General features: G+C 48.4%; 5 protein-coding genes across 5 annotated transcripts; 2 read left to right on the top strand and 3 right to left on the bottom strand.

Moving 5' to 3' along the window:
* Positions 1 to 674: 674 nt before the first annotated feature.
* On the top strand, positions 675 to 1,841 carry G6M90_00g030210 (uncharacterized protein; the record flags this gene model as incomplete). Its single annotated transcript, XM_014684248.1, has 3 exons — positions 675 to 783; positions 852 to 1,420; positions 1,488 to 1,841. The coding sequence occupies 3 exons, from the start codon at positions 675 to 677 to the stop codon at positions 1,839 to 1,841; spliced, it is 1,032 nt and encodes a 343-aa protein (XP_014539734.1).
* Positions 1,842 to 2,830: 989 nt separating this feature from the next.
* G6M90_00g030200 (uncharacterized protein) lies at positions 2,831 to 3,978 on the bottom strand (the record flags this gene model as incomplete). The annotated part of the gene is made up of 2 exons (XM_014684247.1): positions 2,831 to 3,656; positions 3,722 to 3,978. The coding sequence occupies 2 exons, from the start codon at positions 3,976 to 3,978 to the stop codon at positions 2,831 to 2,833; spliced, it is 1,083 nt and encodes a 360-aa protein (XP_014539733.1).
* Positions 3,979 to 6,800: 2,822 nt separating this feature from the next.
* Positions 6,801 to 10,679, top strand: G6M90_00g030190 (uncharacterized protein; the record flags this gene model as incomplete). The annotated part of the gene is made up of 5 exons (XM_066130054.1): positions 6,801 to 7,055; positions 7,203 to 7,374; positions 10,287 to 10,307; positions 10,377 to 10,397; positions 10,459 to 10,679. The coding sequence occupies 5 exons, from the start codon at positions 6,801 to 6,803 to the stop codon at positions 10,677 to 10,679; spliced, it is 690 nt and encodes a 229-aa protein (XP_065986590.1).
* Positions 10,680 to 10,903: 224 nt separating this feature from the next.
* On the bottom strand, positions 10,904 to 11,986 carry RED2_1 (Dehydrogenase RED2; the record flags this gene model as incomplete). Its single annotated transcript, XM_014684245.1, has 1 exon — positions 10,904 to 11,986. The coding sequence occupies one exon, from the start codon at positions 11,984 to 11,986 to the stop codon at positions 10,904 to 10,906; it is 1,083 nt and encodes a 360-aa protein (XP_014539731.1).
* A 2,609-nt stretch (positions 11,987 to 14,595) lies between these two features.
* aurC (FAD-dependent monooxygenase aurC) lies at positions 14,596 to 16,188 on the bottom strand (the record flags this gene model as incomplete). Its single annotated transcript, XM_014684244.1, has 4 exons — positions 14,596 to 15,078; positions 15,129 to 15,499; positions 15,551 to 15,822; positions 15,938 to 16,188. 4 exons carry the CDS (start codon positions 16,186 to 16,188, stop codon positions 14,596 to 14,598), a joined length of 1,377 nt encoding a protein of 458 aa, XP_014539730.1.
* Between the last annotated feature and the right edge of the window lie 321 nt (positions 16,189 to 16,509).

Genomic DNA, 16,509 nt, shown 5'->3' with positions numbered 1-16,509 from the left:
AATCGAAGTGGAATTTCTCTCTAGACAGGACTTCATAACCGCCAAATAGCCCCTAGACAACGCCGTGCGTAAGAAAACCTCCATACTGCCTCAAATAGGCCTATCTGTGCAGGTCAGTTATGGCAAGCGACGAACCAAGCCAGGATAAGAAGGCACCCAGCAATCAGCTCTCACGGAGGTCTGATCGTTATTGTTTCAGGGGACTCGCCGCGAGCTTCTCTATCCCTATTCCAGTGCTTGTATATCGGGCTGGAGGAAATTTCTGGGTCTTTTCTGCCCTCGCCTTTATTGTATTTTTCCATGGTCCTTTCAAACGATGGCATATTTCCGGACCGATGATCGACGTCCAAGCGCAAACTTCACTCTCACCGCGGTGTAGTCGCGGGATAGGAATCCTAGCTAATTATTGTCACCTCTAACGGTGGCACTAGCCAATGCGGGCACCAAGCATGTAAGTCGACTTGGTCGACGTGGGAAATCTATATCGAGTCTGTTGCGCTGCTACAACGTCCACGAGCTATATAATCCAACAAACGGCTCCAAATTCTCAACATATTTATTCTTTATCAACCGTCACCAATTCATTCTTTAAACAGCACTCACTCATTCCTTCTTTCTGTCTTTTTTTCTCACCAGGCTCAGTGTCTTCTTCTGAACCACCAATCGTTACCAAAATGCGCTACTCCATTGTCTTCGCTGCCTCTCTCGCTGCCCGCGTCTCCGGCCACGGCCTAATCCGATCCATCGAGGGCGCCAATGGAGTTTCCATGCCAGGTTTAACTGGTGAGCCCCTTTTCTTTTGCCACTTTTCAGATTATCCTCCCGTTTCATGCACTAACAGCTGCGAAAAGTTGCCGACGGCACTCCCCGCGACTGTACAAACAATCCCTGTGGCTCGCAAGCGGACACAGCCATTATCCGCGATGTCCAAATCAAACTTGGCAAATGCGGTCCGTTGGGCCAAACCCAAGGGCATGGCAGTGTCAATGCCTCTGCTGTTGTCGCCAACTTCATGGGCACCGGCGGACCGGCTCCCGTCAACAAGCGCCCCGATGGAGCCTTGGGAACCATTGGCGTGGTGCCAAGCGAAGACAATAGCTTTATGACTCCCGAGCAACGCCGCCAAGAGTACAATCGCCAGGCTGCCGAGCTCTTCAAAGGCGAGAGCAATGACGTGGTCAGCCCCATGACGCCTTATGATGGCGCGGGCAAAAGCAAGCCCAAGAACAAGAAGCCTCCCTACGGCGTGGGAAAAGCAAAAGGCAAAGGCAAAGCCAAGGGGAAAGCCAAGGGCGTAAACAAGAAGTCCTCCAAGATTTATCGCAGTGAGACTTTGAATGGCGATATGCGCGGCCAGGGTGCGGAAACTGGGCTTCCCACGTGTAACGACGAGGGCGTCATCAACTTGATCTATCACCAGGTCGGTAGCCCAATTTCCATTCTAAAAGCCATACCAATTCTGGCGCTGACGATTCCCATTCATTTAGATCAATGAAGATGGCGCCGGCCCTCTCGATGCTGCCATCGACTGCACCTCCGGCGGCTCTGATGCCAGCGCGTTCCAGCCGGCATCCGTCATTCGTGACATCCCCGGCTCTGCCGGTATTAGCTCGATAACGAATACTGATCACCCCGTCCAGGTCCAGATGCCCGCGGGCATGACATGTAATGGAGAGGTTGCCGGCGTCAAAGGCGTGTGCATTGTTCGTGTGCGCAATACCGCCGGCGCTGGTCCTTTTGGCGGCAGTGCCGCTTTCACGCAGAGCCAGGAGAGCCGCAAGCGTGCTATTGCCTATCGTCTCCAGAAGCGCATGGAAATTGGCAGCAGCAAGAGCCATTAATGTGGACGGGATAGCATGAGTTGGCAGTCGCCCGCTACGGCCGTCTGGCTTCGTATAGCCATCACTTAGTTGTTCCCTTCGTCGCTTATCTGTACTATTCGAATAAAACTAATTTTAATTAAGGAAGCCGAGACAGAACTAGATGTAGGCCTGCAATATAAATTAAGTTCAGTCATGTTATGTACGCACTCTGATGAGTTGCTTACCTATAGCCCATTAAAAGGTGTCCATGATCTTATCGCCACTAGGGTCGACTGGTATTTCCTGGAAATCTAGTAACCTCGGCGCTTTCAAGCAGATATAGCCTGACTTGTTGTGTTTTATTAAAGGTTCCCTTTTCATGCCCGCCCGAGAAATAGACTGTAACGTCACTCGCTAAAAAGGCCTTTTTTGTACAAGAGGTATGAGAAGAGAAGTGAAAGTGGGTTGGGAAGAAGAATTTGTTCATTCGGCGCTGTGTGCACATCGCATTATAATTTGATACGCATCTATCGCCAGATCAACGTAGCCATATACGTTGGTGTGGAATCACCAAGTCACAGTAGTTCAAATTCCCGGAGAATTACAAATGCAAGGAGTCGGCAGAGACCCTCGTAGCCATGGAGAATATGTAATAGGCTTGTGAGACATCAGTATCGGCCAGCGTTTGGAGACGAGCGTACCGAGACGTACATCTCTTTAGCGATTAGCGAGAGCTACGGTTAGGAAACACAAACTGGAATGTGAAAGGGCACCAGACATCATATGTCGTACGTGTGTCGCAATATCTTAGCTTACAGACGACACAAATTGAGGTCAAGGTTCCCATCTAGCCCTCTAGAATTTCATGTCTGTTATCATTTAGAATATATAGGCATCGAACTACCTAACGACCTGGCATACCTGACTATAATTGTAACTAATTTCCCTAAAACTCATTACAGTAATGTCATATCCAAGTGCCTACATACTGCATAATAAATATACCCATATCTGTAAATACGCTTGTTTTACCGACCACTGCCGGTGAATCTCAGCGCTTCGTTCCCTATCACTCCTGTCTTCACATCGACTCCATTAACCTGACCATTACCTTGGGGAAACATGATTTGGTCGAATTTAGTGACTACAGATTTTACACCACTGGTAAAACCTTTCCCGTCGAAGTCACAATGGCCACCACTTGGAGTGTTGTCCACCGTCTGAAGTGCGTTAATCTGCTGGGTATTCAAGCGTGCTTTCCTAGCCTCGTCTTCATACGCCTTGACCGCCGCAGGAATGGTTTTTTGTAGAGATGAGAGTTCCTTCTGGGATGACTGGGTGTGAATTCGAGTATTAGAAATGGCAGCTTCAGCTTCGGGGGTGAAGTTGACTTGAGGAGGTAAACCGCCGCAGTTTAGTAGAACTCCCGTGTTTGGGAATTGGCCCATATGGGCCGGTATAAAGAAGCCGGAAAGCGTGAGAGCACCACCACTAACGCCGGTGAACCAGACATTTGACTGATTAAATGCGACCATTTTGGGGAGCTCTTGGGTGATAAGATCGGCAACAGCTTTGGAATGAGGGACCCCTTGGGACCTTTGCTGCTTTCCCTGGTTAGCACCACCCCATTTGAGGTTTTTGTCCGGGGCAAGGACTGCAACGCCCATCAGATTGGCATTGACGCCTTCGTTGGGAAAGTCAAAAAACGAGTCGCCCCCATCACCATGAAGCAACACATTCATGCCAATCGTGCCTTCGGTATCCGCAGCACGAGCAGCATTGCCACTCTTCACGCCAGAGGCTGCTTTGAATTGGTCGGCAGGGGCGCTGACTTTATATCTGATATTAAGGCCACTGATTCGTCTTGGTTAGCTGGGTTGCAACTATATTACAAAGCTTCAAGACGCGAGTGCTCTTACTTAATCTTGACGGTTTTATCAAGAATGACGGAACCATCTTGGGCCTTGGAAATGCCTCCCGGTTTCTGGGCCGCCTGTTGCTGCAGTGTTTGTTTTGTATTGCCGCCGCCATTACCGCCGCCATTGCCGCCGCCCTTGCCGCCTTTATTACCACTTTGTTTGCCTTGTTTACGCTGAGGAGCGGCCTCACCAAAGCATATGCAGAGGATTAAGAGAGCACATAGGACCAAGAAGCCAGTTCCTTTTGGTTTGAACATTTTTGAAAGTACCAGTTAAGTGCTGCATGAAATAATAGTATAAAAAATAACAATAGGGAAGATTACCTCTGCATAGAGAGACTTGAACTGCGGGCCAGCCGATACAAGAAGAAGAAGAAAAGACAAGACGAGAATGAGAACTTGCTTTAATTAGGGAAGTAGTTAGATTTTGAGGTACACATGAGCAAGCAACGTGAGTTCCAAACAGTAGCAGAGCTATGGTACCAGGAGTTTCGGATCCGGTTTCACCAAGAGATCAAACGTTGTCTTTACAGCCGAGTATCTAGATGGCCCACAGACAGATGAGGCAAGCCCTACTGTGACGGGCTCCACTTGGTTTAGCAATCGATTGGTCATTATATGTACCGATGTTACCGAGCTCAAGTGCTTGCTAGAAGGAGTAGCCGCTAGTCGATGGGCACCAACCCCTACTACTGACATGTCTTGAGAAGAAGTTGGGATTATTGGGTGCAAGGGCGCGAGCCTCAGGCAAGGCAGAGGTTACAGCCTATAACAAAAAGGCTCGTGGCTCATACAAGCTACATTCTCATGAGTGGCGGCCGGTTTAGTTCTTACATGGATTAACAAGAATGTGCTAATCATAGTCGTCGCGCTTGCCCCTTGCTCAGAAACAGAGCGTCGGGGCTCTTTGGTATCTCTATACCCCTAAGATTGGGACGCGGCACCCAGGTAGCTACGAGAGTGTTTCAGCCCAGCGGAGTTGCCAGCATTGTCAAGGCTGAAGTGTGCTCAACATTGGTCGGGGCATGGCAATCCCAATAGCCACATGTCCTACTACTGACACTTAATATGCTACGCGAAAGCCACCTCTGTGCCCTGTGTCCAAATCTTCAAGTTCCCTCGATCCCTTGCGGCGAAGTTATAATCCCCCTGATAGTCTCTGTCCCCATTTGGCAGCTAGAGATGTTATTCAATGTGAAATTGGTCCTTGATTGGATCCATCGACAGAGAGAATTCAGGCCTTTAATATAGTTGGAAATAGAAAGGCTTCGAAAATGCCACCTTTGCATTGGACAAAAACGCCGTGGCTCGTACGTTTTGCGATCAAGCTTATACCTTGAACCGTATAGTCAAGTTCGATTCTGAGACGCTAATTTGAGCCTTGCAGACAAATTGGTCCTACTGGATAGTCATTTGATAATAGATAGTATGAATAACTTGCTCGTTGGCAGTCTGGATGCCACAAAATCGGTGGGTGACCTGGTAAGACTCAATTGTGCATAGAGAAATGAACAGCGGGGAGAAGCTCAGCCGCGGCGACAAGAGCCTCTGGATGATGGGACCCACAGTCACGTGCCAGGCCAGGCACTACAAAGCCTACTGCTACGCCTGTACACTTTAGCTACCTTTTCTCTCCTTGACACACACAAAAAAGTCTCTCTTTATTAGCTTTATTTAATACATGCTTATTATTTGCACACTTAAGCTCTTGTGACTTCGCTCGCAGACCCCTTCCGTGGTCCCTCACACTGGAACTCGGTTGGGTTGAAAGAGAGCATGCGAATTGCAAAGGCAACACAGATATTATTGTTCAAGTTTCAGAATACCGTTGCCACAGTAATACAACCAGACAACGTTTACCATTGTAAAACTACCATAGGCCATCCCACACTTCCGCACGACACATTCACATGCGACTCCGTATACCCTCCCCAACAACCAGCTATTCTACGTGTTTTCTACGGAAAATGCAGCCCTCCAAACATAGGTCGCGTTCAAGGCGATGTATGGCTTTCCTCATGTCGGCAAATATCCAGCCTCGCCCACACAACCCTGATTTTCGTCCCACATCCTTAGGCACGGCTATCCGCTACTTGCCAGCGTATTGTGCTCTTCATGATGTCGCAGGCCAGAGCCACGCAGCTCTCACAGCGGCTTTACTTGTCTAGTGGCAAAACTGGACAATCGAAGAATGGAACTATCTATCCCGCCATTGTCGCGCAAGGCACCTGCTCCCTTCTGGGCACAGGAGAAGACAGGTGAATTCGGCTTGGGAGACGGGACTCTGCCATCTTGATCTACTAGTCACGTTGATCTGCAACTCACGAGGAGCAAAAAGCCTTTCAAATAGCGTCTTCTTGGACCCCGATGTGGCCTGCAATGTCTATGGAGCTTGCAGTACGATCGATTCGACAGCGTAGTGGATTAAGGAGATGGGATCGGAAGATCACAGCCCCATAGAAGGTGACGTTTGGTGTGCAGCTAGAGGGAATCCTGGTCGTTGGCCATGGCACCTGGGGGAATAAGTTGGCTAGTTGTAGCGCCACGTATGCCATTAGCCAAATCGGATGCGCCGATGTCGGCGCGTTTTCCGTAGCAAGCTGAAGAGGAGAGAAGGAAGGTCATCTCGGTGGCTTCTGGGGGCAATTGGGTTTTAGAATAGTCCAAGTGGCGAGTGTATTTATACATATTTTGCTTAGCCAAGGCCAGTGAACGCTTTACGAGCCCTTGGCGCAATGGCCCCGGGTATATGTAGGAGATCAGCCACTATGTCACTTAAAGTGTCTGGTCTGGGGTGTTGGTGAAACAACCAGCAACCACCCCCCTACTCAACTGAGGTGATGTGCCACCAGCAACGGCCACCCGCTTCTGCAACGATTTTAACTCCGCATTCACTTCGGGCAAGGTGTGAAAGTGGCGGAGACGGGAGACGGACGGCGCCACGTGGTTTGAGAATGGTGAGTCTTGAGTCGTGACAACCCGCCACTGCTCTCCAATACAAACCTGCGTCCCCCTCGCATGCTGCACATGTTCCCTCCTCTCTGCCGGCGATATTGCCATGTTTGGAAGTACGGGCAAACATGGATTCAGACAACGAGGCCGATATCCTGATTCTCACGGCCGTCTTCGGTTTCGCGTCAACCCTCTTTATGGTATTGCGCCTTGCAATACGCAAGATTAAAAAAAGGCCGCTCGACATCAGTGACTACCTGACGCTTATTGCCATCGCATGTGTCCAAGCCCGGACTGCATTGACGACCGTCGTCGTCCTTTGGGGCAACAATAACGACTACCTGTTTGACGAACACCCAGACCCGACCGAAATATACCACCTTGTAGTTGGGAGCAAGCTTACACTGGCCAATAGATTTATATACAACACATAGTAAGTAGCAGACAGCGCTCGGAATAAGCACTCACGGAACATATCCGCCTTGTCTCACCGTACTAATGATATATCGGTTCATAGCCTATGGATACAGAAGGCAGTCGTCCTCCTTTTCTACAGGCGAATATTCTCAGTATTGCCTGCCGCGGCGCGGATAATTGCCATATACTGGATCGTTCTCTGTGCCACGTATCTTGCCGCTCAGGCTGCCTGTGTCCTGGACTGTGTTCCGTTGCGCCTCTATTGGCAGGTTGTGCCAAACCCTGGTAAGCCCTCTGCTTCCACGCTCTGCAAGCTGGGCTCTGGATTGTATCCTGTCTAACGAGATGGAACGACAAAAATAGGCTCCTGCACCAGAGCTCACATTCAACTCTCGACTTTTATCGCCATGAATATCTTCACTGATGTGCTGCTTATTGTATTTCCAGTGCCTTGGATATTGTCACTTCAACATACGACCCTCAAACGGTATGTGTGTCGCAAACTAACTCTTGAGAATTGCGGAATAGTGAGTGGGTTGTGCAGATTCTAATCGTACCAGCCGACTCCAAGTAATTGGACTCTTCTCTATAGGTGTCTTCCTCATCGCTATTGCCCTCGCGCGTTTACCAGTGTACAAAGACGGCACCTCGCAAGACCGGCGACATCTTTGGGGGTCCATTGAGCAGTTTTGCTCCGCACTTGTAGCTAATCTTCCAGTCATTTATAGCCTCCTCAGAAAGACATCCTCCGGACAAATCCCTCCACGGCTGACTGGGGCTGCCTCGCTCGATCGCAGGGGGCTACCGAGGTCGTCGTCGCTATCCTCTTGGGCGTCGGAAGTAGAACTAGGCAGTTGGCCGTCCCCCAATACTACGCTTGACTCCAAAGGCACCTCTACTATTAGAATCGACCATCTTGAACGAGCGGTGATACCCCGTGATCCGCCTTAGTATCGGGAGCGTAACTGTCTTTGTCCTCTGGACAAATAAATATTCGGTGTTGTACGATGTGCTGTGGTGGCATTACATGGGCAGCTCACCACCAATTATGCTAGAATTCGATCAGCGGCCCTCTCTCTCACCAAATCGGACGTCGATAAATCAGCGTACGCGCAAGGAGTCGTTGTGTTCGAACCTGCAGCGGGGAACAGCCTTGATGTGTCAAGCGAGGGACGTACTCTTCAGCAACTCAAAGGTAGTAGCCCTAATTATTTACAAAAAACGGCTCTCCAAAGATGAGCTGTTTGTACAAACCACTAGACGATTATTAACAATCCTACAGTGTCCACTTGGCTCCTCTAGCGAGAGCTCGAGCCGCGCGCCAACACGTCTTGATCTGTCTCGGGATGACGTCAAGCATCTTGACGCGACTTGGACCCAACAGAATCCGGTGACCTGAGCTGCCGTGTATTGCTAAATCATGAGGCTCTAAAGGCACGTTTCGTCAATGAAGTGGTTGTCGGGCTTGACGCCTGGCTTGGAACAGCAGGGCACAGGTCGAGCCGAATTTTGTTTCCAGTTGGGGAGTTTCACAGTCTACTGTCCTTTCTACAATATAGATTATTCGCCAAGTCAATTCTTTGAGACAGACTCAATATAAAGTACTCCGTAGTTGTGTCAGTTTTCAGGGGGCTGTTGTTAGTGCTAGACAACTAGTCTGGGTCTCCTGCCTGCTGGTTCAGAGATAATAGTCCAAGTGTAACTTTGAAACCCGGCCCAGCGCCCGTATTACATTATGCAGTGCAAGGGAATAGGTGAAAATATCGTGACAGAGTACGTGGCACTAAATGCCTCGTTAGCCTTTTCTCACAGATTCATGTACAAGCGACAAGCCTATCCTCCCAATTACGAAACACGCCATCTCCCCATCATTGGCAATTGGCACTTCTGCGTCGTGCCATAAAACGATGCGGTAATTCCGGCCTTTTCTCCGGCACACCAGACTTCTTATGAGGGCACATACTATGCCACCCGAACGCCGACCGTTGTCCACGTAAGGCTACCTCCAATTATACTCTGAGCTTCAGGACTTGCTGATGCCATATACGTGCTATTATTTGCGGCGTGTACAGAGTGGCAGCTATAACTGGCCCGTCGTTAGGTGGTGTTTTCACCAACAGGCTTGTGTGACAAGGGCTCAGTAGAGGGCTTGGAGCAATTTAGCTCAATTCAACTAATAACAGTCTTTGGTATCAAAGGTCCTTGGTTTTCCTCAAGGCCTTGAGGGACCGAAGACGTCTATTTATACAACAAGTCAGTAAGTGACTTTGCCCTAGGTCTCGTGACCGTAGCCCTTATGTAACCAGCCATTTCCGTGTAACACTTGTAAGAGCACGAAAGGTTAACTGGTTTGTTTTGGCGTTGACAAAACCTCACCAACTTGAGTCATGGAGACGGTGCTTTTACATTAACCTCCCTGTTGCAGCCCTCGTTTTCGTCATCATAATATTCTTCTTCAAGAGCCCCGGTATATCGCCTAAGCCCGCTGCAGCGATTTTTTGAGATCCTATCGGTATCCCCGTGTTCGTGCCGGCCATTGTTAGCATTCTGCTCGTACTCCACTTGGGAGGTACTATGTTAGAAGGATGGCAAGATTATGGCATACTGTGGACTTTACGATTCTTACATCACCTTTTATTATTACTTAATAACGGATTGGGGGTGACGTTATGGTCCTTCTGCGGGTCTTGGCGGGTTTGTCTATTGCCAGCGCTGGCTTTATTATGCGAAGAAATACTAAGCGTGACAAGCAAACTAATAATAGAAAGGATTTGGTTAATGAAACTGCCAATCCCGAAGTCCAGTTACGGTAATAAGTGAGACTAAATGGTAAGGTTGGTGACACCTTGGGAATGAATTGCTCGGCGGGCTTACTCTTTTTACTAGGTACGCTCACGCACCTCTAGGTACCTAGATATTAGGCTATATTATAATATATTATTATATATTTTATTATAAGTAAATATATTTTATTATAAATTATTTCTTAAAAATATATAAAAAGAATTTAAATATAATAAATACTTACTTGCTAAGGGGGGTCAGCGTACCTAGCAAAAAAAGTAAGCTCGCCGAGCAATTCACCCTTGGGAGAACCGGAAATAACAGTCAAGCACTACAAAATTTGAGATATAAAAAGAAACCCATACAAACACCTGTTGCAATACGAAAGTTATGTTACACATTTCGCTTAGTAGCCGCCGAAACCATCAAAATTCGTACGTCAATTGCGTTACCATGCCCGCTTTTTCCTACCAGATAAGTTTATTTGTGCTAACACTTAGTAGACGCCGAGGCCGAGGCCATTCGTACGTTGATGATGTCACTGCGCTCGGTTTTTCCTGTTTTATTTGTACTAAGACGAAGTAGGCCTGAACAATGAAGAGCGCAGAGAGGCCTTGAAAGAGGCTTCTAAAGAGGCAGCCAAGAAGACCAAGGAGGATGGGCAAAAAATTACTAGGCTTGAGGAGGAAAAGAAGCGTCTGAGAGACCACATGGGGGACATGGAGAAAATCTATGAGAAAAAAAGCAGCCTTATAAAGCAGCTATTAGATGATCTTGAGGAGGCTAATGGGAGGGCAATTAAGTAGCTTTAGGGTGGTTGGAGTCAGCTTTTAGCTTTTTTTGATGCTTTCTTTATAATTATTTGCTTATAATAAGCTAAATATAATTGTTTTGCTGGGGTTCAAAGTACAATTTACATCATCCTCGACGATACGTTCCATACTATTGAGGCTCTTGGACTCGTAGGAAATCATCGCACCTTGACGTCCTCGGGCCTTTTCACACAGCAGTTGCTATGTCTAACCGCGCTCTACTTACTATTCATCCTCTTGGCATTCGCTCCTAGAAAGTCGTGAATAATGACCTGCAGCCATAATGGCCAGCCTCGAACTGCCGAGGCGATGCCAGAAGATTTGGGAACAACAACTTGTCCACCCTTCCTATCGAAGATCTGGGCCACTGTGTCTTGGGCCACCTGCTCCGGTGTGAGAAACGTTACGCCCGAGCTCTTCAGATGGCCCTTAAAGTCTTCCACTAGCGGCGTGGCCACAAAGTTTGGGTGCACAATAGTGGTCATGACATTTGGCGCGCCGTACACGTGCTTGAGCTCGACTTGAAGCGCTTCATGGAATGCAAGAGCAGATGCTTTGGTAGATCCGTAGTCGGCATGACCTGGAAGCCCTACAAAGGATGCGACACTAGCCATGGTGACAATGTGGCCCTTGTTGGCTTTGATCATGCTGGGCAGGAACTGCTGGACGGTGAGCCAGTGACTCATGGTGTTGATGGCAAAGATCTTCTTAAGCGCCTTCTCTTCAATGTCGAGAATAGACTTTGGCACTGCAATGCCAGCATTGTTCACCAGAATGGTGGGCTCTCCAAAGTCGCCACGTACACCAGCCGCCGCATCGGCGATCGACGCAGCAGACGTGACGTCGCATTTGTAGAAGCGAACGTTGGGGCTGCCTTGAAGTTGCTTGGGCAGAGGTTGGATATCAAAGACGGCGACTTTGACACGTGCGGCAATGAGCTTTTGCACAATAGCAAGACCGATACCGCTGCAACCACCAGTAACAACAGCAATCTCGTTGGGCCAGTCCCAGCCCGGCGCGCCGCCTAATCGCCATGAATTCGCAGCCATGGAAGTGAGCTTCGCGTTCACATAGCGCAGCGTGCCAATGGCGAGGAGCGCTTGGAGGATGGACTTGGCAAGCGTCAAGTCATGGTTGGGCGGAAGCGAGGCCCGGGTAAGGAGATGCTGGATAGTCTCCTGTGGTGCTTTCTCGAGAAAAAGAAGTAAAGCGCCGGGGACGACTGGGTTTAGAAGGCTGCCGGCAACAGTACCGAGGGATTTGCCGATGAAGGAGTCGTGCAGGGAATATAAAAGCGACATTGTGGAAGATGGGCTTGAGAACCAGGGTGCAAGATTTTGTTGCGAAATAAGCAGCGGATTACTTGTCTGTAGAACTGGGGGTGAGACGCACAACAAAGCCGGTTGAATTGGAAATGGAGTCAAATCGGTTCAAGGCAAGCGGGCATGTTGGGGAGATAGATATAGCACCGGGCGTGACCCCATACGGCAGATGCGCACGGTGGGAATCAACAGCTTCCCGGTGCCTCGGCTTCCGGCCGGCAAAGCGGCCTGTCGGGGCATCCCTGAGATGGTCCCCGTTCCGGTCTGCCGCTAGTACAAAACAGGAAGGCATGACGAGCGACGACTTCAGAACATTATACTTTTTGTCTAGGAAGAGTAACAAAATATCCAGCATGTAGAAAATACTGTAATTGGGACTGGACCGTCTATAACTATATTAATGAGATAACACATTTAACTCACGGTTTACCCGACAGCACACGCCATAAGTAAAAAGGATTGTGATCCTTGTTTTCTACAATATAGTTCAACGGTGCATCATAATATAAGGTTTGTCTTCAATCTTTTACTATATCGTAACAGTTCCGACACTCAGATCAGGACAATATCGGGGGAGGTATACATGGCGTTCGCACATGTGATAAGGGTTCAATATAGAAGGCTTGGAGCAAAAGGGTCTCAATTCAATAGTAATCTCGTAGGATGTCAAAGGTCCTGAGTTGCTAAGAGGAAGGAAGGGAAAAGTAACTACTTTATATACATAAAAGGAACGCCGGGGCCTAGGGCTCTTACCCGGGCACCTGTTTTAGCTGTGTAACCAACAGGTTCCTCATCGGTAAAGCCCCTTTGTTGGGTTTCACGATCTGTTGGGCCTTTTCCGTGTAACAGTACATTACACGCTTTTCTCCCCGCGAAGCCAACTCTACGGCGTGGATTTCCTCGAGGGACATCGTGGTATGTCCAGGCCGCCGTATTGCAAACATCAACTTTGCCTTGAGCAAATGCTAGATAGTATCACTTAGGCAGTCGTGGCATTGCGTAATTACGTTACAGGAACTATATAAAAGGGCCCAGGTGCCATTTACTTGCCCTTTACCACCGCGTAAAGCTGGATAAAAACTCGGAGGTCTTTTTATGGTAAAGCAGGTACTTATTGCCCTTGGTAATGAATAGCTGTGGGAAGCCGCTATGAGTAAACAGAAGAGGAGGTAGATAATTAAATAGGAGAGGCGGTAGTAACAGTGGCACTAGTAGTAGTGGCAGTAGCAGCTACGCTGCTATAAGTTAGTGTAGAGGCTGATAGGGTGCTACTAAGTACCTGTTTCTAAAATTTGAGGAAACTAATAAAAGAATTCTAGGTAAAGTCACGTTCTAGTCCAGATACAAATTCCTTAGCTACCCTATTAAAGTATATGCAGAAGGTGCAGAAAACTCTAATTTTAGCATTGTGGGCGGCGGTCTGCTCGTCGGCAAGCTGGTCGGCTGCTTCGGTGATGTCTAGGGGCGACTGACGTTCATGTAAGGCCGAGCTGGCCAAGGTAGGGAATTCGTCGAGCTGCTGTCCTTCCGCAATAAAAGCATTCAATGTTGCTGTTACACGGAAATGGCTGGTTACACAAGGGCTACGGTCACGAGACCTAGGGCAGAAGGCCCTCACTGACTTCTTGTATAAATAGACCAGACGTCTTTGGTCCCTCAAGGCCTTGAGGAAAACCAAGGACCTTTGATACCAAAGATTGTTATTAGATGAATTGAGTAAATGCTCCAAGCCTCTAGCCCTTGTCGCAATTGCGTATCCGATCAAGTGGCGAAGACGGGCGTCTGGGCCAAGCGGCCACGGACTGGTGAGACGCCAATGTCGATGTTACACGGAAATCGCGTTGGTTACACAAGGGCTACGGTCACGGGATGTGGCTCGCATGGCGGGCAGGAGGTGGCCATCGCCATCGCCGTCGCCTCAGCTGCGCAGCGCGCAGAAAATAAAGTTTACGGGTGATATTAAGCAGATGGGTATGACTGAGTGCACTTTCTTAACAGTTGAATGCCAAGAAAATGTGATTACAAGGGAACTTGAAGCTGAGACCGAGACTCTCTGGCTAACTTTGACTGGTCCCGGGTAGGTGTCGGCTTGAAAACAACTTGACATGTTACATTCAACAGAATGACAAATGAGCATCAATACACATGTAGTTGTCTTGCGTCAAAAGGAGAAAATTTATAGACCTACGAAACTCCTTCTAGTAGTGCCGTACCCTCCAGCCATGAGAGAAAATTTATTGGCCAACATGAGCTATTTGGTTATGGAATTGTGACTAGTCTTTACATGTATATAATCCAGGGCATACATTCCTTGAGTGTAAGACCCAGCTCCTGTCACATCCCTCGAACACTTGGTCCGCAGTGTCTTGAGCCGCCTCCAGTGGTACCTTGGCACGGTTGCTCGGTGCTGCCCGAGTTCCAAGCCTGGCAGGGAGGTTGTTGTCCACGCAGAATGTCCCAGCATTTACTCCCAGTGCCCACCTCTGCCGCGGCAACGAGAATGCTAAGCGGGTGATGCCAAGGTTGACTAGACACAAGTATTGCATCCCGAGTGCTTGTATGCTTGCTAGATCTGGTCCTCTGCCTGTTTAGTGGCGACCAGCTCCGAAAGCACTGAGGACAACGGCAACCAAAGCAATCAAGAACGCAATCGACATTTTCTTGCAAAAGTCAATCATATCTGAGATTCCAAAGGAATGTTGCCATGGACACGGAGGCCAGTCTTTGCCAGAACGAGCCGTCAATGGTATAAAGTCCAACACTTTACCACCTGACACAATTCTCGCAGTATTGCCCAAGAGCACATCTCCGCAATGGCCCATGATATACCGGGAGAATATCCAGTGCATAGCCCCATCCAGGGCCTCGAGTCGAGTGACGTAGCGAGCATCTCCATGAACCGCTGTTAGGCGTCTGAACTGTTTACGATTGAATCTTTGCAGCATATTATTCAGCTCGTACTCCGAAGGCTTGTCTGGATGATTGGCCTTTACCAAGGTCCGAAGCTCATTTGTGAGGGCCGCCACCGTTTCAATCGCAGTATTGGCGCCTTGTCCCATGTTGGGAGTCATCTGCTTGAATCAACAACTCAACTCTAATCAAAGGGGAGGGCCAGACCAACCTTGCTGATGCTATCTCCAACACAGACTATTCGTCGGTGGTGCCAATTCGTAAACATGTGCTCTTCCAATGCAACTATGGCAAAGCTGGTTCTTTGTTCCCACACATCGCGGAATTTGATGTCCTTCCACACAGGAAAATCTCCAACCGATTCGCAAACTTTAAAGGCATCATCTTGGGTGAAGCGCGGAATGTTGGGATACTTGTACTTTTGCTTCAATTTGTAGATGACGTTGAAGAAGACGTCGGTACCGGTTGCGGGGAAGAACATGAAGCAAAAGCCTTCATTGTATCGCAGAATGTGTTCCCATCGACCCTGGCCCGGAACCGCTTTACAAACCCCAAAAACGCATGCGAATTCTGCCGACAATTCTACAAAGACGTGTTAATTACAACATGGACAAGACTCAAACTTCAACTCACCCGATTTCTCCGTTTCCGTTATGAATCCAGCCTGCTCCGAATTTCCAATCCGCCACATTTCAGAGCGTACAGCACTGTGAATTCCATCTGCTCCGACAACAAGATCACCCTCGTAGGTTGTCCCGTCTGCAGCTGTGACAGATACATTTGATTTGCCGTGGCTAATCTCGACCACCTTTTTGCTCATGTGGATCCGGGACTTGTCCTCGAATTTTGCGTACAACACTTGGAGAAAATGTTGTCTCGCAATAACACAAAATGGCAAGCCGAATCTATGCCCAAGTTAGTCCGCGACTTGTGTGCTAATAAATATGAAGAGAGAAAAAAAAAGAGAAAAATTCTTGCCTTTCAACTATCTTAACTGGGCTGTCCGTCTCGATACAGTACCCGTCAGGAAGAAACTGGTATATTTTGTGAATGGGTTCATAGATCTCGTCCACCCCAGAGTAGATGCCTAGCTGCTCCAAGATGCGAGAGCCGTTTGGCATCAGGCCAAGAGAAACACCGGGCTCTGCAAATATATTTTCATGTTTCTCAAGAATGACATAATCAATGCCAGCGCGATCGAGACAATGTCCCAATGTCATTCCAGTGATGGAGCATCCTACAATAATCACCTTGAAAGAAGACTTTTCCATCGTTGTCAACTGGATGGTAGTCTAGGGCTAACTAAGGAAAAAAAGTCCAAATTCAACGTGAATGCATACAATGAAGTACAGAAGAGCTCAGGTGTGATTTGGTGTATTTATACAAGGCGGGTCATTCGGCAGACATACAAGCATTCAAAGATTACACGACACAATACAGTCAGCGGCGATAGTCTCACATAAAGCTAGAAACGTACTATGCCTTTTAAACTACATTTATTCGCGGTTTGACTGTACATGCTTCCGTGTACTTGACCCAGAAGCCCAAGAGGGTACTTTACGGGTATTTTGACAAGTAGCTGACTGCAGCCT

This window comes from Metarhizium brunneum, chromosome 2, assembly GCF_013426205.1.
Source record: "Metarhizium brunneum chromosome 2, complete sequence".
In the NCBI taxonomy this organism is placed as follows: domain Eukaryota; kingdom Fungi; phylum Ascomycota; class Sordariomycetes; order Hypocreales; family Clavicipitaceae; genus Metarhizium; species Metarhizium brunneum.
Note: the sequence above shows the minus strand (reverse complement) of the source record. Positions and strands in the feature narration are given on the sequence as shown.